The following is a 22,414-nucleotide window of genomic DNA, read 5'->3' on the forward strand; positions in this document are numbered from 1 at the left end:
TAAACACTTTTTAACCTGAGTTGGGAAACAGACTTAAGATTGTGGTGGTGGCAGCATTGGCAGCATTCTGAGGGCCTAGGTTTTCCTGGAGCCATATAACAAAAGCAGGGTGGAGGGGACTCTTGGGGCTCCTTATTTCATTGGGGAGTGGATGAGGCATGGGGAGGAGGACTCAACCCCAGGTGAAAGGACTCAACCCCAGGTGGAAGGACTAGCACCTTCTCTATGCCTGCTCTGGAAGGGGGCTTGAGGGCCAGGCTCTTTTATTGTATGAGAGGGGGCTCAAGGCCACTGAAACTGTAGGGGTAGAATTCAAAGTGGGGGGGGCTTCTATGTGGCCCTTCTGCTTAAAAACTTCTAAGGGTTGCTTCTCCTTAGACTTATCGCTTTGAAGCTCACTCTGGATCCAGCCCCTTCCCTCAACCATCTGTGGCTGGGTCCCTGGTGTAGGGATGAAGGTTTTGAGAGAGAGCTATCATTTGCACAGAGGCCTGTGTGGGAGTCCTGCATAGCTTCTGATCTCAGCTCTGGCCAGGGGTATCTGTGCCTTGCCTGACTCAGGGCCAGGCTGACATGGAGGTGGATGAATGAGCTTCCACCCCCAAGAGGGGTGATCTTGGTTTAGACCTCACCATGGTTGCAGTAGAGGTGGTTTAACTTGATGAAGCTTAAGTTCCTTTCTTTCCTGTTCTAAATAAATACTTCTGAACAAAATTGTAATTATTTTTAAGGTGGGCTCCCCTAAATCTTGATCTGCCCCTGTCCTGCCTAGAAGGGGCTCATGCGAGATTCCCGGGTACTAAGGAGCCTGACCAGGGCCTAAGCTAGTATAGGGAAGAGGGGCATGGGTGGGAGAATGCAACCATCAAGGGGGTTTGAGCCAGGGGCTAGGGTATGTTCTCCTAGCAAGACTGAGGGGGCAGGTAGCAGCCGACGTCCCACCCACGTGACCCACGTCTTCTTGTTTAGCTGGAATTTGAGCTGGTACAGGTAGAGCTGAATTTCCGCTGATTCCACTGTAAGACGTGTGTTAAACTAGATCCGGACTACTCTCCCCACCGATTCACTGGAGCAGCAGTTATTCTTCCCAGGGGCTGGGCTCCAAAGGCTGAGAGGCGCCTGGAGTTGCGCTAGTACTGAGCCTTGTGGGGCTGGAGGAAGTAGGGCTGCTTCACGCCGGCAGCCTTACGCGCCCTGGGTCAGCGTCTCTGCAGCTCTGAGGGATGCTAGAGAGCTAACTGCTGAACCCCGCACGGGGGCGGGGCCCGGTCCAGAGGCGGGGCTCTGAGAGAACAGGGACGGGCTGGGGGCGGAGCCCCGAGAGGACCGAAACGGGAAGAGTAGCATTGCCGGGGCGGCGGAGGAGGGACCCGGCTCACGGGCGGGGCTCGGAGGGAGCCGAGCCGCACTAAGAGGGCGGAGCCAGATTCAGGGGCGGGGCTCTAAGGCAATAAAGTCCCGCGGCAGGGGTGGAGCCCGGAGCGGAGGTGGAGCCAGATCCAGAGGCGGTGCTCCAAGCCAGGCGGTCCGGGCACCAAGGGAGGTCCCTGCGGGGCGGGCGGGGACCGGCCGGCGCGCTGTGTGGCCGCGGCCATGAAGCTGCAGCCGCCCGGCTAGGCCCCGGGCGGCTCTAGCCCAGGGCGGCCCACGGAGGGCTGGGCCTGGGCTCTGGCTCCAGTTCGCTGGCCGGTGGGCGACCGCTCACCATGCCTGGCAAGCACCAGCACTTCCAGGAACCGGAGGTCGGCTGCTGCGGGAAGTACTTCCTGTTTGGCTTCAACATTGTCTTCTGGGTGAGCGCTGGGTTTGCGCTGGGCCCTGTGCTGGGGTGGTGGGAGAGGACGATCCAGTCCACTTCTGGAGAGACCACTCTGCCCCAGAGCTTGGGGCTCCGGACTGTTCCCACCACTCCTTCCTCCTACCCCTACTGCGGCTCCCAGGACCTCCCCAGGGAGCTACCGAGAGGCCCGGATTCCTGGAGGGCGGGTCCCCTTTATAGCGGGGTAGGGGGAGTCTCCCTGTGTAATCCCGAGGCCGGGTGGAGAAAGGGAAGTGTTTTCTTGAAGAGCCCAGGGCCATGCTAGGTGCGGGTCTTCTCTTCTTTCGCCGACCCCCTTGCTACCCTGGGATGTGCGCCAAGCCCCACCCCTGGTTTAGCTGGTTGGGAGGAGATTCTGGAGAGAAGGGAAGGGCCAGGCCCACTCCTTGGTCTCCTTTCCAGTCTAGCACCTGGTTTCTGCCAAGGGGGCAGGTGGGTTTATAGCCCTCCCCTCACCTCAGTCTGGTACTAGAAGGCTGGCTCACTTGCTCACCAGGGCAATATCTAGTTCTCAGTGGCAGGGAGGGGGCTGCCACCTGTTGAAAGCCTGGGAACTGGCCCTGGGGACCAGAATTCAACATTCCACAGATGACAGAACAGAGGCTCCCCTGCCCAGAGAAGAAAGATGCTGGTGCCCCTCCCAGGGTGGCATCTGGGTCCTGCCAAGTCATCTTTCCCATCTCCCCAAAGCTGTGGCCTCTGCAGCCTCTGCTCCCAAGGCCTTGGGTCAAAATGCCAGGGGCCCTTTCACTTGTGTCCAGGAGGACTCATGCTCTCTACCCACATGCTACCACTGAGCTCACCAGTGTGGTAGGTGGCCTTGCACTAGCAGTGCTCAGCTCTGGAAATTGTTGGGAGCACTGGCAAGGAAGCCAGGAGGCCTGGGTATATCAGACCTAGCCGTGAGACCTTGGGCAAGTCATGTCTCTCTGGGCCTTAGCTGTCTTGCCTGGGAGGGGATGATAAAGAAGTCTGCCCCTCAGTGCTGTTAAGCAGGTTAAATGAGTTCTGATTTGTTGTATTCTAACACTGCTTTATATTTTACAGATGGGGAAACTGAAGGAATAGGTACAGAGAGGTTAGTTCATTTACCTAGGGTCAAAAGCCAGAAAGTACAGAGCCAAGGTGACAGCCCAGAGGGCAGTGGGTAGAGGTAAGGCAGAGCAGTGAGCAGAAGTAACTTGAGTACCCTGGGGGAGCAGGCAGAGGGGCCCAGGTTTGTTCCAGGTTTTGGGCAGGGGAGTAGGGGTGGGAACGTAGAGCTGGGAAGGGCAGGGACCTGGGACTGAGCATTTTGGATTTTTGTTAGGGCAGCATGGAGCAGTAAGGACTTGGGAGTAGTAGGTCTGATCTGGCTTTTGTACTGAAGGCAATTCTGTGTAGCTGCCATGGAGAGGGTGGGTGAGGGGCAGGGAAGAGGGCTGGGGTTGTGGGGGTGGGGAAAGTAAGGAAGGCTCCAGGGAAACTCCTGAGGCTGAGTTGACTGGGCTGGCCCAGTTGAGGGGAGGTAAGGGAACGTTTCAGGTTTGGGTCAAGGAGTCCTGTGAAACAGACCCAGAGATTTTTGTTTGTTTTAATGTCAAGCACACCGTGGTGTTGCCCTGCTCAGAACCTGCTAGTAGTTTCTTGCGGCTCCTTAAATACCATCCAGACTCCTCCCCACAACCAACAGCCCTGTGGGGTCTGGCCCTGCCACCTTTGGTTTGTTCCTGCACTTCAGGGCTCTGGCCTTTCCCAGTCTCTCTCCTGGGAATACTCTTCTTCCTCTCCTTTTCATCATTCAAATCTCAGCTAAAATGCTACCACCCTGCCCTTTCCCAGCCCCTAGTCACTTTGTCATCATGTCATCCTGTTTTCTTAAAGAATATTCCCAAAATTTCCTTGATTATTCCCTCACTGTCCATCTTCCCCACTGGAGTGGAGCTCCCGAGGCTGAGAACCCATCTTTCCTCTTTGCCAATGTAATCCGAGCACAGAGAACAGTGCTGGGGACACAGATGTGTTACATTCGGCAGCCAGGTAACCGTAGGAGTCTGAAAGCAGTGCAGGGTTTGGGTGGATATCCGGGAGATGCTAGTGTCTTAATGAGTGTGAAGAGGAAGAGCACAGGGAGGCTGAGGTTGGAGCCCTTGGGTAGTGGCCTGTAGGTAGCAGGTAGTGGCAGGGGAAGGCGGAGCATCCTGGTGGGAGGGAATGAAGTTGAGTTAACCAAAGAGGGACTCAAGCAGAAGAAAGTGGCAGTCAATCCCCTGTCTAAAGTCTGGAAACAGATGAAGTGGTATGAGTTACGAGAAGTGATCTTTGGTTTCACATCACCAGTCCCAGCAGCAGGAAGGAGAGGGAAGACTATTTCCAGAGAAAGAGTCTAGCAGTGGGAGGACCATAGGGTGAGAAAGGGAAGGTGTTAAAGTTCTTGACCATGGCTATGTGCTGAAGAGAAGGAGCTTGTAGACAAAGCAGGTGGATGAGGAGATCTGAGGAGGTGGGTGGTGGCCCTGGGCTTGAGCAGGAAGGGGCTTGCCCAGGGTCAGGCATGACGGGTAGCCATCTTTGACATCTAGGGCTCTTCTCAGTAAGGAATTGAGGTAGGGTGGTGGGTCAGATGAAGCCTTTGAGGGGGGTGCCCTGGTAGGGAGTCTCTAGCTAGTGTTTAAAAGGCCCAGGCAGAGCTGTAGTGGCCATGCATCTTCTAGGGCAGTGGTTCTCAACCTTCCTAATGCCGCAATGTATTTTCATTGTTACAAAGGGGTTGCGACCCACAGGTTGAGAACTGCTGTTCTAGGGCAAACCCACTGGCCCAGGTCAGGGTCCCTCAGCTGGATCCTACTCTGTGTTGAGATTGCTCCTCATTCAGTGGTGTTTTGTTGTGAGCCACAAACACTAACTCTGGCAGATGAAGGCCAAGATGGTGGAACAGAGCAGGGAGCGGTATTAAGGGGAGTAGGGTGGCAGTCACAGGGCTTTAGGGCAGCAGGAGTGCTGGACTTGGGGAGGGACAGAAAGGAGGCTGGGAGCCCGGAACCCCAGTACCGCTGGGGGCAGGAGCAACAGCTCAGAATGCTGCCTCTGCTGCTGTTACTTGGCAGGAGTGTTTTGACCACTGTCTGCTCCAGTTTTGAGTTCTAGGAAGGGGACCCTGACATTCACCTTAAGCTGTGTCCTGAGGGGAAGAAGTATGTACTGATGTGTGTTCTTGGTGAGGTGGAAAGAATCCTGGATTCTGTTCACAGCCCTGGTGACTCTTCCACTCTCCTGGGCTTCTTCAAGGCCCCGAGCACTGGGAGGGATGAGTGAGGGTCTTTGTGCTGGTGCCCAGCCCTGAGCTATTCGCTGCTGCTCTTGCAGGTGCTGGGAGCCCTGTTCCTGGCAATTGGCCTCTGGGCCTGGGGTGAGAAGGTAAGGCAGTGGATGGGGCACTGGGCAAGGTGGGCAAGGTGGTGGGAAGGTTGGCCTCCCACACCTGCTTCTGCCCACACTGGCACAGGGTGTTCTCTCCAACATCTCAGCGCTGACGGATCTGGGAGGCCTTGACCCTGTGTGGCTGTTTGTGGTAGTTGGAGGTGTCATGTCAGTGCTGGGCTTTGCTGGCTGCATCGGGGCCCTCCGGGAGAATACCTTCCTGCTCAAGTTTGTAAGTGCCCCCTGCCTTCTGAGATCCATTTGTACCCTACCTGCCTCCCAACCACCAACTAAGCATTGACTAGCTCTTGCTTAGTAATGGGTATCTTTGTTATTATACAATAATAGTAATGATAGTAATTGTCAGATTCACGTTATCTATGTTAGGATCCTTTCTGTGCTGTGGTAAATGACTGAAATCTAGTGGCTTAACATAAAAGCATAAAAACCCTTAGTTCAGGTAAGAAAAGTCTATGGGTGTGCTGGCCAAAGGTGCATTTTGATCTAGGGGCTGGCACGGTGTCATTTGACCTGGTCTCTGTTTCTCAGCTCTGTGCCCTCCTACCTTGGCTCTATTCCCAGGACTGGCCTCACTCTGCCCTCATGGGGAGTTGGGGAGGGCTGGCTTCCAACTTCTCAAAGTGCTTTAATTGCATTCTCTTGGCTCTGATTGGCTGTCTCTGGACCAATTCCTGTGAGCAGAGGGGGAGGCCATCCTCTGATTGGTGGGCTTGTGTCACACCTCGCTCTTGTATCTGGGATTGGGGAAAAGTGGAACTAAAGCTTTGTGTGTGGAGGGTGGTTTTCCAAAAACAGGATATTTTACCAGGTGAAGACCATAAAACAAAAATAAAATAAGAGAAGGTGGGACTTCTGGGCTCCCTTGCTCTTGGTGGAGGTTGGGGTAGAGCTCTTTCCTATTGGCACCTCCAGGCCCCAGGAGGTCATCAGAGCCCTGCATCTCCAACCCTCATCATCTGTGTGCCCCCAACTCCAGTTTTCTGTGTTCCTTGGCCTCATCTTCTTCCTGGAGCTGGCGACAGGGATCCTGGCCTTTGTCTTCAAGGACTGGATTCGAGACCAGCTCAATCTGTTCATCAACAACAACGTCAAGGCCTACCGTGATGACATTGACCTCCAGAACCTCATTGACTTTGCTCAGGAATATGTGAGTCCAGCATCCAGCACGGGCCACACCTAGTATGCACCTGGTGGACAGGCCCTAGGGAAGAGACCTAGGAGTGTCCTTATCTAAGGACAAGCAGCCCCTGGTGAACCGCATGGGTCTTGGTTTCCCTAGCTCTGTGGGAACACAGCTTTGGGAAACAGCAGAGGGTCCAAACTGGCAACTCCCAGGCTGGGGCTTAAAACACATCTAAGCAGAGGAGATTTGACTTAAAAATATACATTTCTGGCTGCCACATATACCAGGGCTGGTGGGTTTGAACCTGGCCCAGGCCTGCTAAAACAACAAAACAACAATGACAACTACAAAAAAAAAAAAAATAGCTGGGCGTTGTAGTGGGCTCCTGTAGTCCCAGCTACTTGGGAGGCTGAGGCAAGAGAATTGCTTAAGTCCAAGAGTTTGAGGTTGCTGTGAGCTGTGATGCACAGTACTCTACTGAAGGCAACATAGTGAACTGTCTCAAAAAAAAAAAACAAAAAAAACACTATATATATAAGTACACACACATACACACATATTTCCCCTTCTACTGGGCCTATAACATGGCCAGACTAGTATAGGGGGCTCTGTGTTTGCTGCTGTCTTCAACACAATGTATTTTACTCCAGGTTAGCTCTTTTTCTCATTTATATTATGTCTGGCTTCTATACACATGCAGGCATCCTCAAACTTTTTAAACAGGGGGCCAGTTCACTGTCCCTCAGACCATTGGAGGGCTGGACTATAGTTTAAAAAAAAAACTATGAACAAATTTCTATGCACACTGCACATATCTTATTTTGAAGTAAAAAAAACAAAACGGAAAAAAATACAATCACACTGCCTCATGTGGCCCGCGGGCCGCAGTTTGAGGACCCCTGCTAGAGTTTGAGACCCTTAACTGAAGCTCTGCCCTCAAGCTTGCAAACCTAACCCTGGTGAAGAAGCAGCTGGAGAACAGTTCACAGAACATGAGATGCCTTCCACCTGCACATTCTTGTCTACTCACACCCAATCTCACACACACACACAGAGCCATACACTAAGTCACACTCGCATACAGCCATACCTGATCACACCCACACATAGACACACACAGTCATACATTCACAGTCACACCCACACATGGTCACATAGCCACACACGGTCACACCTTGTCACATCCACACATGGTCACAGGCCTTTGGCACCATTCATCACCCAGAGTTAGCTCTGGGATCTGGAGGTGAACCAGAGCTGGTGCCTGCTTCAAAGAGCTCTCAACCCAAGACAGAGGCAGACATATTGCCAAGCAGCGATAACATGATTAATTAATTTATTCAATACAGGATTGTTATGGGCCTACTGTATGCCAGGCCCTGGGCCATGTGCCGGGAATCCAGTGGTGAAAAAACTGGGACCTATCCTCATGGGCATGTGGGCAAGAGACATGATAAATAAGCAAAACAAACAAACGTTTGTTTGTGCTCATGTGAGTGTGTGAAATAGTAGTGGTAAGGTAAGAGCTGAAAGGAAGGGTGGAGAAAAGAAAACCTCTTAGTAGTGACCTTGATGCTTCCTCAGGAGGAGGAGGAGCAGTGGTGTGAAGCAAGGGAGTGTTTTGTGGTGAGAGCAACTGACACCAAGTAGGTGTAAGGAAGCAGGTGGAGACCAAGCTGTGCTTGAGGGATGGGTGGCAGGCTCGGTGCCCTGGCTTACTGCCTGGACCTGCCCTGAGCTTGTGTACCTCCTGTGGGCTGCCCACCAGCCCCTGTGCCACTTCAGTCAGTCAGGACTGCTAGCTGTTGTGTCCCTCGCCAGACTGTCAACTTGGTTCATCACCATGGTCCTTGCCCAGGGAGCAGCATGTTATCCTGGGCAGGGTGATGGAGCTAGGGTATGGTGCTAGCAGGCTTATGGGAAATGGATGGGCTGGCTGTGGGGTAGAGGGGGTGTGGGAGAAGGTCTTTGTAAAATCTTTGGGGCAAGTGTGGGGATACCCAGTACAGATATGAGGTCCAGTGGTGTCTCTGCCCCTACATGGCTGGGCTCAGCATCCACTCCTCAGGGAGGTCTGGAGGAAGCCACAGTCCATGAGCCGGTATCCTCCATCTCTTCCCCCACTTTTTTCAGCCTCTCTCGGGTTAGGGGGACAATCTCAGGACTCCTCCCCAGCACCCCTCTGCCTCTGCCAGCCTGTCTGCTGTGAGGGCGGGGAGGTGCCCCCTCCCAGACAACTTTGTCTTCCTATAGCTGGGGCTGGTCCCCAGAGTGGGCCTGGCTCACTGGGCTTTCCCCTGCCCCACAGTGGTCTTGTTGCGGAGCCCGAGGGCCCAACGACTGGAACCTCAATATCTACTTCAACTGCACTGACCTGAACCCCAGCCGGGAGCGCTGCGGGGTGCCCTTCTCCTGCTGCATCAGGGACCCTGCGGTGAGTGGCGCTGGGAGAGGTGTGGAGGTGCTGCCGTGTGCTCAGCTCTGTCCAGGGAATGTGGGTGCTGGGGAGGCTCTGCAGCCTGTTGGAGCTGCTCTCCCTGTCCAGGAAGACCAGGGGACAGGGATTGTCCCTGAGGCGTCCTTGCGCCCTATGTTCCCTGCTAAAGGTTGGCCAGGGGACAGCATTCTCTCATTCATGTCAGGGGGTGTCTGGGCCACTACTAGTCACTACCACACTCTACCAGGCAGGGTATTGGGGTGGGGGCTCTGACCCTTTTATTTAAGGCTTTTTTTTTTTTTTTTGCAACAGAGTCTCACTATGTCACGCTTGGTAGAGTGCCGTAACGTCATAGCTCACAGCAACCTCAAACTCTTGGGCGTAAGCGATTCTCTTGCCTCAGCCTCCCAAGTAGCTGGGACTACCGGCTCCTGCAACAACACCCATTTATTTTTTGGTTGTAGCTGTCGTTGTTTGGCAGGCCCAGGCTGGATTCGAACCCACAGCTCTAGTGTATGTGGCTGGCATCCTAGCTGCTGAGCTACAGATGCTGAGCCTATTTATGGCTTTCTTCAGTGCGGAAACCACTAATAGTATACTTCTTCAGTCATGGTTCATCTGGGTGCCAAGGGCCAGGTTTCTCTCCATTGTTAGTGAACTCCAGCAGGCAGAATTCCTAAACAGGAGGCAGGTCCAAGTTGGTGTTTTCAGCCACATGCCCTGGTGACTGGGAAAGATGCATATGGACCTCTGGGAGCCTTGTTTAAGAGGGTGGATGTAGCCAGGTGTGGTGGCTCACACTTGTAATCCTAGCACTCTGGGAGGCCAAGGCAAGAGGATCCCTTGAGATCAGGAGTTCAGGACCAGCCTGAGCAAGAGCAAGATCCCATCTCTACTAAAAATAGGAAAATTAGTGTGGTGGCAAGCACCTGTAGCCCAGCTACTTGGGAGACTCAGGAAGATCGTTTGAACTCAAGAGTTTGAGGTTGCTGTGAATTAGGCTGACACCACGGCACTTGAGCCTGGACAACAGAGACTCTTTCACGTACCCACAAAAAAAAAAAAAAAAGAACAGTGATGGGCACACAGAGACAATGGTTCCATCTGCTTCCTCTGAGAAGGAAAAGCCATCACAGCACTTGGGTGCCACGGATCGTCATAGGATGCCCCCTTGCCGAGTCACTAACTGGCCTGTTTCCCCTCAGGAAGATGTCCTCAATACCCAGTGTGGCTATGATGTCCGGCTCAAACTGGTGAGGATATGGACGGGGCTGGGGCAGCTGGGGACACTGGTAAGGCATGGGAGGGCCCTCCTGTAGTCCCCCCAAGAGGCCCCTTCCACAGCCCCTCTGGAGGCCTTAGGGATTTTGTGGGAAAAGGGTGCTGAGTCCTGGGAACCCACCTGACACCAGGAGCTGGTATGGGTGGCTGTGGGTGTGCTTGCGCCCAGCATTGTGTTAGGCACTAGGGTCCAGCGCTAATGAGACAGCAGAGTCTCTGCCCCAGAAGAGTGGAGAGAGAAAGACTGAAGCTCTTAGGTGAAGAAATATGGACAGTCAGGTGACAGAATCGGCTGAGAGCTTGGAAGAAAATAAAGGAGGTGATAGAAGAGGGGCTGAGTAGCCAGGGAAGGCCTCTCAGAGGAGGGGGCATCATGTTGAGACCCCGTGAGCAGAAGCCAACTGTACAGGCCCTGTGGCAGCATTCCTGGGTGGCCTGCAGCTGCCAGCCCAGGGCGGAGGGCGGGCATGAGTGGGTGAGCAGAGGAGGGAAAAAGTGTGTTCAAGAGGAGGACTGCGATGGCAGGTAGCCGAGCCTGGTGCCTACACGTTCCTAGGAGCTGGAGCAGCAGGGCTTCATCCACACCAAAGGCTGCGTGGGCCAGTTTGAAAGGTGGCTGCAGAACAACTTGATCGTTGTGGCCGGGGTCTTTCTGGGCATCGCCCTCCTCCAGGTACTGCTGGCCCTGATTCCTCTGCCGTGCCCAAGGCCTACCCTGACCTTGCCCTTACTTGTCCTCTATCTTACAGATCTTTGGCATCTGTCTGGCCCAGAACCTCGTGAGTGACATCAAGGCAGTGAAGGCCAACTGGTGAGGCTGCCCAGCCATGGCCACAGGCCTGGCCTGCACAGGCCTCTGGTGGGGCTCCCCAGCCCCTCCTGCTGTGCTCCTGATGGACGGGCAAGGCTGCAGGAGGCATTTCTGCTTGAATCGGAGTCCCAAGTAGGGGCCGCTTTGCTCTTGCGCTGCCCACCGTCAGAGAAGCCACTGTGGCTCTGTCCAGGCTGCTTGTCCTAGAGCTGTGTGCACAGAGGGCACTTGCGTGTGTGTACATATATGTGTGTGCGTACACACATGTGTACACACCTCATGCATGGGACCACCCCTCTTGGTGGTGTTGGGGTAGTGGACTTGTCAGGGGATTAGGAAGGGTGCAGCTTAGAGGGTACAGACCAGGTAGAGTGAGAGGTGCTGGTGGGGGGGGGGGTCTGTCAGTGTCCTGCGTCCCCCCACTCAACTCTAGGACACACTGTCCTGAGCATGGCTGTGTGGAGACTGCTGTTTCTCGGGCTGCTGCCTCACGAGGCTGCATAGATCTCTTTTCCTAGCTGTGAACACGAGCCTGCCAGAAGCTCACTTTAGCCTCAGTATCCCAGACTCTGAAATGGGTCCCAGAATTTTCTTGGTCTTGCTTTCCTCTCAGGAGGAAATCTGATGATGGCTAGAAACTACTCAAATAAATAAAATGTTGAAAACCACTGGCTTATGCCCACCATCTTGGAGGTTCTGCCAGCTGTGGGGCCTTAGCAAAAGTCCCTAGTAGGGCCCCTGGCCTCGCCCCACCCTGCCAACATGTTTTCTTTGGCCTGGATAATTTATACATTTCAGCCAACCTTTAAAAATTGGTATATTTCACATAAAGGTCCACATCCACGACTTCTCTTGAAGAACGACCATCTGGCTACACCAGCTCTTCAGTGGCAACATTACCCAGGACACACGCTTCCCTGGTCACTGAGGGCCCACCTGGCCGGTCTGCTCACCTAAGTGCCCTGCCTGGTTCCCTGGAGGCTGGGAGTTGGCCTTCCCACCTCTAGGGTTGTTCCTGCACACACCAAGAGGCTGCTGTGGGCTGAGCTGGAGAGGCACAGGGACATGAAGGGTGGGGAGGCTGTGCCCCACCCTGAAGAGGGTGCAGCCTGGAACAAGTCCAGCCCTTCTGGGGACTGAAGTGGGTGCCAGAGCACCCAGGAGAGTGGCTGAGGGGCAGGCCAGGGGTGCCTGGTTCAGCAGCTGTGGATGGTTGACTCCTAGGAGTGAAGTTCAAAATCTTCTGCGTGGCTACAGAGCTGCCCAGTGGCCACCAGAGGGCGCGCCAGGACAGCACTGAGTCTGCCTGCCTTCCCCTTTCAAGCTCACCCCGGTAGGGTGGGCGCCTGCTCTGCTAATTAGCACTTGTGGGGTTAGGGAAAATCAGAAACTTATAAAGAGAAAATTGGCCTAGGCTTGGGAAGTCTGGCTGTGCCCTCAGCTCTCTCTCAATGGCTACACAAAGGAGTATGTGTGGAGTGACCTGGCCTACCCTCCTTGGGCTTGGCTGTGCTTGTCCAGAGGTCTCCAGCTCGGGTGCCCCCAAGCACCAGTTACATAAATGAAGTTGGCCATTAAGTTGTGAGGCCTACTTTACTTTGGCTCTCCAGCTGTTACCAGGGACAGAGGAAGACACTGCTTTGTGATGAGAGAAAGATTGGCATGACCTAGTCGATAATGGCAACTTGCCTCAAGAGCAACAGAGTATGGTGGGGACACAGCATAGATCCCCATCTGAAGGTGGCAGCTGCCATTCTTAGTTGTAGCTAATTGCTGAGATGTGGGAATATAGGTCTGAAGTCAGAAATATGGAGAAGCGAGAAGTACAGATTTTTATGTGAAATATTCTGGTTTTTAAGTTGTTGGCAACTAATCTGTAAACCAAACAAAGTGTAAGGTCTGGCTTTGGCCCCTGTGCCACCATAGGTCTCCCTGGCCTGGTAACCTGCTGGGATCCTGGCTGCTCTGCCATTCAGGGATGCTGAGTACAGCTGCCAGTTAGGTGGGCCTGGGGCGTGTACCAGTGTCCCGGCTCCTCAGCACAGGTTGGGTAGTGTCCTGGGGCCATGACAGGCAGTGGCTATGGGTGGTTTATACACATGACAATAAACTCTGCTCACTATATTGTATATGTGTCTTGCATTTTCTAATTTCAAATGCTTTTTGCTTTCATTGTTTCCCTAAACCACATAACACCCTTGTAAGGGGGTTTCTTTTCCTGATCAGGAAACTGGGACACAAGAGAGGGGAGGCACACCCATCTGGCCCCTCTTGCTGGAGTGTTGCTCCACACTGGTCCTGTGTTTGTAGATCTGTGTGAACTTCTGTTCTCGTAAGGATAGTGATGGAATGATGGTTCCCCAAGCAGGAGCTAAGCATAGCTTGGGGGTGGAGAGAAAGAGGAGAGAGAAGGGCAAGGCCTCTGCCCTTGCACTGTGTCCTTGTGGACGAGGAAGAAAACAAACAAATAAGCATTTTGGTTAGTAATGTGTGCTGTGGGGAAAATTAAGAGTGTTTGCAGGGAGCCTGGGAGAAGGAGGAGGGCACTGTCTCCAGGCCACTGTGCAGGGACAGTGAACTAGGTTTTGGCACCAGCTTCTGTAAAGGTCCTGAAGGGTGGCTGGAGAGGCCAGAGTCAGGGAAAGGGCATGAACACAGAGCAGCAGTGGAATCAGGGTACGTTTTAGAGCCAAGGTTGACAAGATGGAGTGGGGTGGATGGGGAGGAGTGGTTATGGCTCTGGTCAGGAACCCAGAGTTCTTGTTCTCCAGAGAGCTCAGTCCTACTATAGAACATCTGTTCTTCCTTCTACCTATTCTTCCATCCATCACCCACCACCCATCCATCCACTTATCTATTCTCTATCTGTCCATCCACCCTGTATCCATCCATCCACAATCATTCACTCAAGTGGGCTCTAGCCTGAACTCAGCTGGAGAAGCTTCAGTTCAGACTTGCCACTGACCTCCCAGAGTCCAGTGTCTTGGTGGAAGTAGACAGGTGGTGTTCTGGCCTAAGAGACAAATTTCCTGTCCCCAAAGTAGAGCTTGGAATAGTTCTTTGCACCAAGCGGGGCCCTCATCCACAGATAATGCTGCCTCCTCAGATACGCAAAAACATAAGGAAGCTTGTAAGGCTGGCCCCTGCCCATCCCTTTTGGTGAGTCACTGGGCCACGGGGACCAAGGCCACCCTCCTGCTCTGTAAGGATCCACACTGATAGCAGCAGGGGTGGGGATTGTTCGGCAGCCTGGGAGTCCCCAGAAGCCCTGGCTGCCTCATCTACTGGCAGCTCCCCTATCAGCTTGGCAGGAGGACATCCTGTGACACCAGACTACCCCAGAGGGAAAGAAAGGAAGGGAGGAACCGAAAGGGGCCCAGAGAGTCCAGGCTGGCAGGTGACTGGATCTCTGGGTGAGGTGGTCAGGTGAGTTGGAGAGGCTAGGCTGGGGTTCCCTCTGGGAAGATGCCAGGGAGGCTAAGGCCACATGTGTCTTGGAAGCTGCCACTCTCAGTGACCACCAGAGGGCACCAAACTCCAGCCTATGAGCACAGCAGGCTAAAGGCTGGCAGGCTGGAAGGGACTGTGGGACACCCTGTTGGTGCCACACCCAGGCCTTACCACCCTCTGCCATTTATTCTTCAGGGATTGGCGCGTACGACACTGCCTGCCACGTGAGTCCTCTCCTGGTGCTCAACCTCGGACCTGAACTTACCTTCTAGGATCGGCAGGTGGTGCTGTCTGCTTGGCAGAGCTGGGGAAGAGGGCCATCACTTTCTCTCAGAGGCGGAAGCAACATGCCCCCCCATATACACCTCCATCCACTCATTCAGCCATATTTCCTCAGCACCTACTGTCTGCAGGCATGTTATAGGCACTTGGGAGACACAGGGAACAAAACAGAGGCCCCTTTGCCACCCTTGTGGAGCCCACAGTCCAGACCAGGGGATGGCAGGCTGTCTGCAAAGGGCCAACTCATAAATACATTAGGCTTTAGGGCCCTGCGACCACTGCACTTCACCTTCACGGTAGAAAGCAGCTCCAGGCAAGATGTGAGCAAATGGTTAAGGGTATGTCCCAAAAGCATTTCACTCAGGACCCTGAAATTTGAACCTCATGCAATTTTCATGTGTCGTGAAATATCATCTGTCTTTCAATTTTCAACCATCAAAAAACAAAAAACCATCTTTAGCTCTTAGCTATATAAAGCCAGGCAGTGGGTGGGACTCGCCTCATGGGCCAGTGTTTGCCAACCTGGACTAGGAAGGAAGGGGCAGTGCACACCTGTTGATGGGGGCAGGCACTCTGGCAACTCCAGAGTGAGCAAGGGGTATTGGGCACGTGGGGGCAGTCAGAATAGGCCTCCTTACTCTCCTGTTGAGAATGCCAGATGGAGCAAAGGCCTTTCGTTTTATCTTTAAAGTATTTTTGATAGCATGGGTAAAATAATCCATCCTGCTTAGAAAATGGATGGAAGGAGGGTCCTATTTCTGCTCTTTTCTGTCCTTCCCACCCCACTGTGCCATCACAGGTGTGGGCTATGCTATATATCTCTCTGGAGCTTTTATAGTTTTTACAATTTTCACTCACGTTCCGTATCTGTGGGAAATGCCGAGCATTGTTCCCCGTGTGCCTTGAATGCAGGGCCCTCCCCATCTTGCTGCAGCCTGCATTTCCGCCTCCCTACAATGTATTTTGAAGACCTGGGTGAACCCACACATATCCAGCTGGTTCATGCAGTGACTGCAGGAGTATCCTCAGCAGGGAGGAGCCATGCTTTGCCTCTCCACCCAATGGGTACTAGATGGTCAGGCTATTCCCACTTTGGGGCCCTTTCCATACCAAGGCTCTGTTTGAGGCGCAGCCAAGCCCTTTCTCCTGGGGTTTCAGCTTGAGTAGATACTACTTTGCTGGGCAGGGGGATGGGACACAGGAAAGGGTGGCCCCAAGTGACACCTGATGGTGGAAGTGGCCCCAGCAGGTCCCTGCTTAGGCCTGGGGGCCTCATTTCTGCTCTTCACCCAGGAATTGGTTCTAAGGGCAGCATTGCCACAGATCTGGGGTCATATATTCAGCCCATCAAAGATGTGAAAGTCATATAATGAACCCCTTGGCACTTCTAAGGCCATTGCCATGTTAATGCCTCTCTAGTCCCCTTTGCAGCTATGTGAAGACATGGGGACATCAGCACCCTGCACTCAGAGGAGCTTTGGCTGTGGCCCCAGCGGCCAGCCCTTGGCCAGGGGCAGCCATAGGTGCCCAGGCATCTGGATGAACCTCGACACCTGGGCCTGCTTCTGGGGTCATCCCTTCTGCAATGTAACTCTCTAGGTCTGCCTTCCACCCAAGAGAGCTGCTTTCCTTGAGGCCAGACCTTTCCTAGGCTGCTCCAGTGTGCTCCACTCTCAATCTGTGGGAATCTCCCTGGAATCACCGCTGGGGTGGGAGGTCCCTTGCAGAAGGGTCATACAGAATTCCAGCTAGCTCACCATTTGCCAAGTACTTCTGTGTTCCAGGTCATGCTGGGCACCAGGAATTTTTCCAACACATCCCTGTCTTCAAGGATCTTAAAGCCTGGGGGAGACACGCATATCATCAGTCTTTTTTTTTTTTTTTTTAAAGACAGAGTCTCCTGTGTTGCCCAGGCTAGAGTCTAGAGTGCCATGGCATCAGCCTAGATCATAACAACCCCAAATTCCTGGGCTCAAGCTATCCTGCTTCAGCTGGGACTACAGAAGCCCACCACAATGCCAGGCTAATTTTTCTATTTTTAGTAGAGGTCTCACTCTTGCTCTGGCTGGCCTGGAACTGCTGAGCTCGAGTGATCCTTCTACCTCAGCCCTCCCAGAGTTCTAGATTACAGGCATGAACCACCACACCTGGCCCACATCACCAGTCTTTAAAAGTGATGTATTTGTTCAAACAGATATAAACTGCAAACTGCATGGAAAGATAAGGGTAAATCTCCTCTTACCCCTGCCCGCTAGTCCCCTCCTTTCCAGAACAGAGGCTGTGGCAAAGTCCTGTCTGTGCCTACCTGGAAATGGCTTTTGAGTTAGAAATTAGATCAAGCACCTTGAGAATCAAGGTGAGTCAGAACAAAACCCAGAGACCTGCAGGACCCATCGGAGCCTTCTATGCACACTCATCTGCGTTTTTTACTGACTACCATTTCTGGGAGATAATTACATACCTATGTGATGGCCATTAACAGGAGCACTTTATTTAACTGATCTACTCCTTGTAGCAACTCAAGGAGACAGGTTCTCTGCTGGTCTTCCTTGACAGGTGACAGTCGAAGGACCTAGGATGCCTCACTGTGTACACATTGGTGGGATTGGTTCAGCCCTCCTGAGGGACAGCAAGATATTTCCAGACAGTGAATGCCTTTGCATTTATATCTCTGAGCACTTGTATCCCCATAGGATAAATGCCTGGAAGCGAATTGTTGGGTTAAAGGGCATGTGCATTTCTAATTTACATAGCTATTGCCAAATTGCCCTCTGAGAGGTCGAACTGCTTAACAGTGCCCCGGTAACGTAAGGCAGCACCTTCCCCTCCTGCTAGCAGCAGCCAGAGCCTGCTCTGCGTGCACCCACCCATTTCATCTCTGCCAATCTGTTAGAAGGAAATGATCTCTCCTTGTGGGTTTCCTCTGCTTGGCTGTTAGTATGAGAGGGTGAGCATCTTTTCATACAGATCAGAACAATCTTGTATGGGTGGAATTATAGAGAGCCAGGTCCAAGGGAGGAGAGCCAGAGGCTGGAGTGGTTTTTCTGTTTAGGGTGAGGGAGCTGGTAGTCTAGGAGCCCTGTGGGTCCTTGATGTGTGGCAGATGCGGGGAGGGCACTCTCCACAGTGGGAAGGGTCTGAAGAGAGGCTCAGAGGTACTAGGGAGGGCCTGGACCAACCCTGTCCCTCAACAGAGTCCCTCATGCCCAGCCAGGAGGTATCCTCAGCTCTCTCAAACAGCCAGAGCTGGACTGTGGTTCCTGGAGAAAAGGATCCTCCAGGGCCCCCAGAGGCAGCCAGGCCACCAAGGCCAGTGAGGCAGCCCCCATGCACCCTCCTGCCCCTCCCACCACCCGCGCCGCACCACAGCATGTACCAAGGCCAGTGAGGCAGCCCCCATGCACTCTCCACCTGACCCTCCTGCCCCCCCCACCACCACCCGCGCCGCACCACAGCACATACATCCTCATCAGCACGGTTCAGTGGCCAACGCTGGTAATTGATCTCCTTACGGCCCAGCATGGACAGTGGCTAATGGGGATGAATGGGGCAGGAGGTACTGCTAAGGAACGATTGCCCAGAGACCTACACTGGGTGGAGGGGCAGCCAGGAAATGGAGGTGCACAGAGCGGGGCTCTGCTGCCAACAACCTGGGTTATGGGGCAGGATGAGGAGACAGGTGGACAGAGTGGGTCTGGAATTCATGTGCCCTCTGGGGTGGGAGCAGGCCCCAGGGACAGGAGCCAGCCTAGGTGGTAGGACTAGAGCTCTGGTCTGGAATCAAGGAAGGCTAGGAGCACTGGGGCCCCAAGGCCAGGCAGTGTCCCTGGTTAGTCAGTGTGGGGCAGGGACGGAGACACCCAAAACCTAGACCAGGCAGCCATGGGGCAGACAGGGTTCTATTGTTCATTGGGCAATAGATAATAAGTGCTTACCATGTGCCAGCTGCTATGCCAGGCACTGGTGCCCACACCAGGTGATGGAGATAGCCAAGGTCTTCTTCCATGAGTAGATGAGATAGACGGTGACATGATGGAGGTGGCAGAACAGAGACACTGCTTCTGGGGAGGTTTCTCCACGCAGGCAACATGTGAGCTGAACGAGGCCTGGATGGTGAGAAAAGGAACAAGCAGTGAGAAAGTCTGAGGTAGGAATGAGTTTGGGGCATTTGAAGAAAAAGAAGGGGCCATCGTGGCTGGAGGGTGGCAAAGAAGCAGAGTCATGGTGGAGGCCAGAGCCCAGTTGCCAGGTCTAAGGAAGGGGTCTTGGTGGACAGGACCCTTTTCTTGAGGTGATGTTGACTACACATGAGGTCCTGCCTGGGTCAGCTGTGTCCAAAGACCCAGAGAAGCCAAACTTGGAAGACACCCATCACTGCCTGCTCCCCACGTGTGCAAAATGGGCAGGGGAGGCCCCGGTGTCTGGGCCAGACCTAAAAAAGACACTGGGAGTCTACCAGTCCCTGCTGCCTACGTAGCACAGCAGCCTCCTGCATTGTCTAACTTCTGGCCAACTGGAACCCAACTCACATAATCTCCCCAGCAACTAAGAAATCTGTTAATGGGAGTAAAGATTATACAGTAAAGCTCAGGACCGAAGCAGGATAGAGTCAGCCTGGCAGGCAAGCTAGAGCACTCTAGAATTCATTCAGGGTTTTAGACATAAACCCAGGTATGTTTTCTATGGGCAATCTAAGCAATTTTCAAGGGTGATTGCAACTGTTCTTTCCATTTTTGCCATATGTACTGACTTCACTATGAAATACCCAAAGTGGATGTTATAGTTTTTGGGTGCCCTGGACCCTCAGGGGACAGGTGCTCACAAGCCAGGAGAGGGGCTCATGCAAGAAGACCACACCAGACTAGTTCCCTCTCTGAAGGCACTGTCACAGCCCTGTATCCTTGCGTAAGGATTCCTAAGGATTCTCCCAACCCAAACTGCCATCCCTCACTGACTCTTGGTGAGTTTCTTCACACCTTTGAAGGATCTACTCAAAGTCCTTCCTTTCTTGGCTGGCTCTGGTCCTTCTTGACCCATCCTCTAAGCATCTACCTCTGCTAGAGAAAAGCATATTGTGTTATAGCTTTTGGATCATAGATTGCAGTAAAATATGATCTAGAAAAACCATTTGATTCATTTCAACATCAATTTATGATTTTTTTAAAAATAACAATTTTTTAGCAAACAGAAATAAAGGTAACTTCATTAACCTGATAAAAGGCACCTACCAGAGTGGCACCTGTGGCTCAAAGGAGTAGGGGGCTGGCCCCGTATACCGGAGGTGGTGGGTTCAAACCCAGCCCCAGCCAAAAACTGCAAAAGAAAAAAAAAAAAGGCACCTACCAGACATATAGGACAAACTTTATACTTAATGTTGAAACATCAGCAGCACAAATAGAACAAGGATGCTAACTCATCCTGGCCAATGCAATAACGCAAAAAAATAAACAAGAAGTATAAAAATTAGAATGGAAGGCTCAATGCTTGTAGCTCAGCGGCTAGAGCTCAGGCCATATACATGGGGGCTGGAGGTTCTAACCCGGCCTGGGCCTGCCAAACAACAATGACAACAACAACAACAACAAAATAGCCAGGCATTGTTGTGGGTGCCTGTAGTCCTAGCTACTTGGGAGGCTGAGGCAACAGAATCACTTAAGTCCAAGAGTTTGAGTTTGCTGTGAGCTTTGAGGCCACAAAACTCTATGCAGGGTGACAGAGTAAGACTTTGTCTCAAAAAAAAAAAAATGGTGTTGATACAAATACAGGGGCAAGATATTTAGGTCAATGGAATCTCTGAGGTAAGGGGAGTAGATGGTATCTGAGTTGGAGAACAAGTCAGCCAGTATTTTCTAGCCAGTGGGATCTGCAGAAAGAAGAGGCATAAGTGCCAGGAAACCTCTTTGCTCTTTCCCTGGGGATGCGCAGAGTTAGAAGCTTAATTTCCACTTCCTATCTATTCTATGCCAGGTTTGGGTTCTTGTAGTGTCTATGACTCGCTTAGAAAAATATCTCTGGATCAAGGCAAACTGGGTGTCAGGAGCCCACTGTTCCTGCCAGGTTCCCATCTCTCCCTCCGTCTTCTGGTAATGAACCCTGGATTTTCCTTTTGAAAAGAGCCTCCCCCACTCTTGTTCTATATTCTTCAAGGCAAGCAGTCACAGGTCACAGACCTGACAGCAGCAATTTCCATGCCCTTGGCTGTGGGGAGGTGGGCAAAGGATGCCTGCTCCTGGGTCTTTGCTGGGACAGACATAATCTGTCTAGAACTCCCTCCCCTTGGAGTTCTAAAGCTCCTGATGACCACCTTCCTGCCCATGGTCCCAGAGTGCAGCCAACACAGAGAAACATAATCAGGAGAGAGTGGCCAACCATGGCTTGGGGATATCACTTGAGTCTCTAGGTATAGCCGTGTCTTATGACAGAGCTATTGCTTTATCCAAGGGGGGCTGACCTGGGTTTCTGTCATCTGCAGCCAAGAGTCCTGACTGACACAGCAGGAAAAGAGAGAGAGAAGTTCAAAGCCTGGGTTCAACATGCCCTCCCAGGGGTGGGGTGAGATGCAAACCACTCTTGAATGGAGCCCAAGCTTCAATCCCTGACTCTTCCTCTGTTCCATATTGACCCTTTCAAGGGAGCTGGTCCCAACATCCCAAGAGAAGCAGAGGAATGATCAGATACCATGCTAAGTAGTTTTTGTAAAGTCAAATTAATTGAAGTATAATTTGCAAACAATAAAATCTACCCATTTAAAGTGCATATTTCAATGAGCTTTACAAAGTTATTCCCCTGCATAACCACAGCAATCAAGATAGAGAACATTTTCCTTATCCAGAAAGTGCCCTGTGACTCTTCCCCTGAATGCCAGACAACCACCGGGCTACTTTCTGGCACCACAGGCGATATTTTTAAGAGTCTCACATGCAGGGCGGCGCCTGTGGCTCAGTTGGGCGGCGCCTGTGGCTCAGTGAGTAGGGCGCCGGCCCCATATGCCGAGGGTGGTGGGTTCAAACCCTAGCCCTGGCCAAACTGCAACAGAAAAATAGCCGGGTGTTGTGGCGCGCGCCTGTAGTCCCAGCTGCTCGGGAGGCTGAGGCAGGAGAATCGCGTAAGCCCAAGAGTTAGAGGTTGCTGTGAGCCGTGTGACGCCACGGCACTCTACCCGAGGGCGGTACTGTGAGACTCTGTCTCTACAAAAAAAAAAAAAAAAAGAAGAAAAAAAAAAAGAGTCTCACATGCAGTCAATCCTCAGTATTTGCAAATATTGTATTTGTGAATTTGCTCACTTGCAAAAATTTATCTGTAACTCCAAAATCGATATGCAGGATGCTTTTGTGGTTATTCAGGAATGTTTGCAGGTCTCTGAAAATTTTAATTTGCCCAAGGTATGTGTTTCCAGCTGACGCTGAACAAAGAGGCACACTGGCTTTGTGCTTCAGCTCATAAACAGAACAAGTATCTTTTCCTGCAGTCTGTCTAGTGCCACTCTTTGCACATTTCTGTGTTGTCTGTTGGGGATCTTGCTGTATAAAACAGGCCCCAAGCATAGGGTTGAAGTGCTTGTTGGCCAGTGTTCCTAAATACAAGAAGATCTCGATGCACCTTGCAGAGAAAATGCAGGCATTAGAGAAGCTCTGTGATTAGGCATGTGTTTTGGTGCCACTGGCCATGAGTTCAATGCCAATAAATGACTGTGTTTATTAAATAGGGCATCTTTAAACAGAACTTACTCCAAAAGTATGTATTGATCAGTTGGCTGGGTGACCAGAGGCTTTGCAGGAACCTAACCTCACA

At 52.4% G+C, this 22,414-nt stretch overlaps 1 protein-coding gene across 2 annotated transcripts; it reads left to right on the plus strand.

Annotated features, from left to right (window-relative positions):
* The first annotated feature begins 1,517 nt into the window (after window positions 1–1,517).
* On the plus strand, window positions 1,518–13,007 carry TSPAN17 (tetraspanin 17). 2 transcript variants are annotated; one of them, XM_053567022.1, is made up of 9 exons: window positions 1,520–1,793; window positions 5,165–5,215; window positions 5,304–5,450; window positions 6,216–6,386; window positions 8,671–8,796; window positions 10,005–10,052; window positions 10,637–10,753; window positions 10,830–10,891; window positions 11,724–13,007. In XM_053567022.1, the coding sequence occupies exons 1-9, from the start codon at window positions 1,707–1,709 to the stop codon at window positions 11,896–11,898; spliced, it is 984 nt and encodes a 327-aa protein (XP_053422997.1). In that variant the 5' UTR covers window positions 1,520–1,706; the 3' UTR covers window positions 11,899–13,007. The 2 variants fall into 2 exon arrangements, with proteins under 2 accessions (XP_053422998.1, XP_053422997.1); XM_053567023.1 differs by lacking the exon at window positions 10,637–10,753 and having other exon boundaries at window positions 1,518–1,793.
* Window positions 13,008–22,414: the final 9,407 nt, after the last annotated feature.

Source organism: Nycticebus coucang, chromosome 17 (assembly GCF_027406575.1).
Source record: "Nycticebus coucang isolate mNycCou1 chromosome 17, mNycCou1.pri, whole genome shotgun sequence".
NCBI classification, from domain to species: domain Eukaryota; kingdom Metazoa; phylum Chordata; class Mammalia; order Primates; family Lorisidae; genus Nycticebus; species Nycticebus coucang.

Coding starts and splice junctions, on each gene's coding strand:
- TSPAN17 (XM_053567022.1), top strand. CDS start 1,707: ATGCCTGGCAAGCACCAGCACTTCCAGGAACCGGAGGTCGGCTGCTGC. Junction 5,451..6,215: donor ATACCTTCCTGCTCAAGTTT/GTAAGTGCCCCC, acceptor CCCCAACTCCAG/TTTTCTGTGTTCCTTGGCCT. Junction 6,387..8,670: donor TTGACTTTGCTCAGGAATAT/GTGAGTCCAGCA, acceptor CCTGCCCCACAG/TGGTCTTGTTGCGGAGCCCG.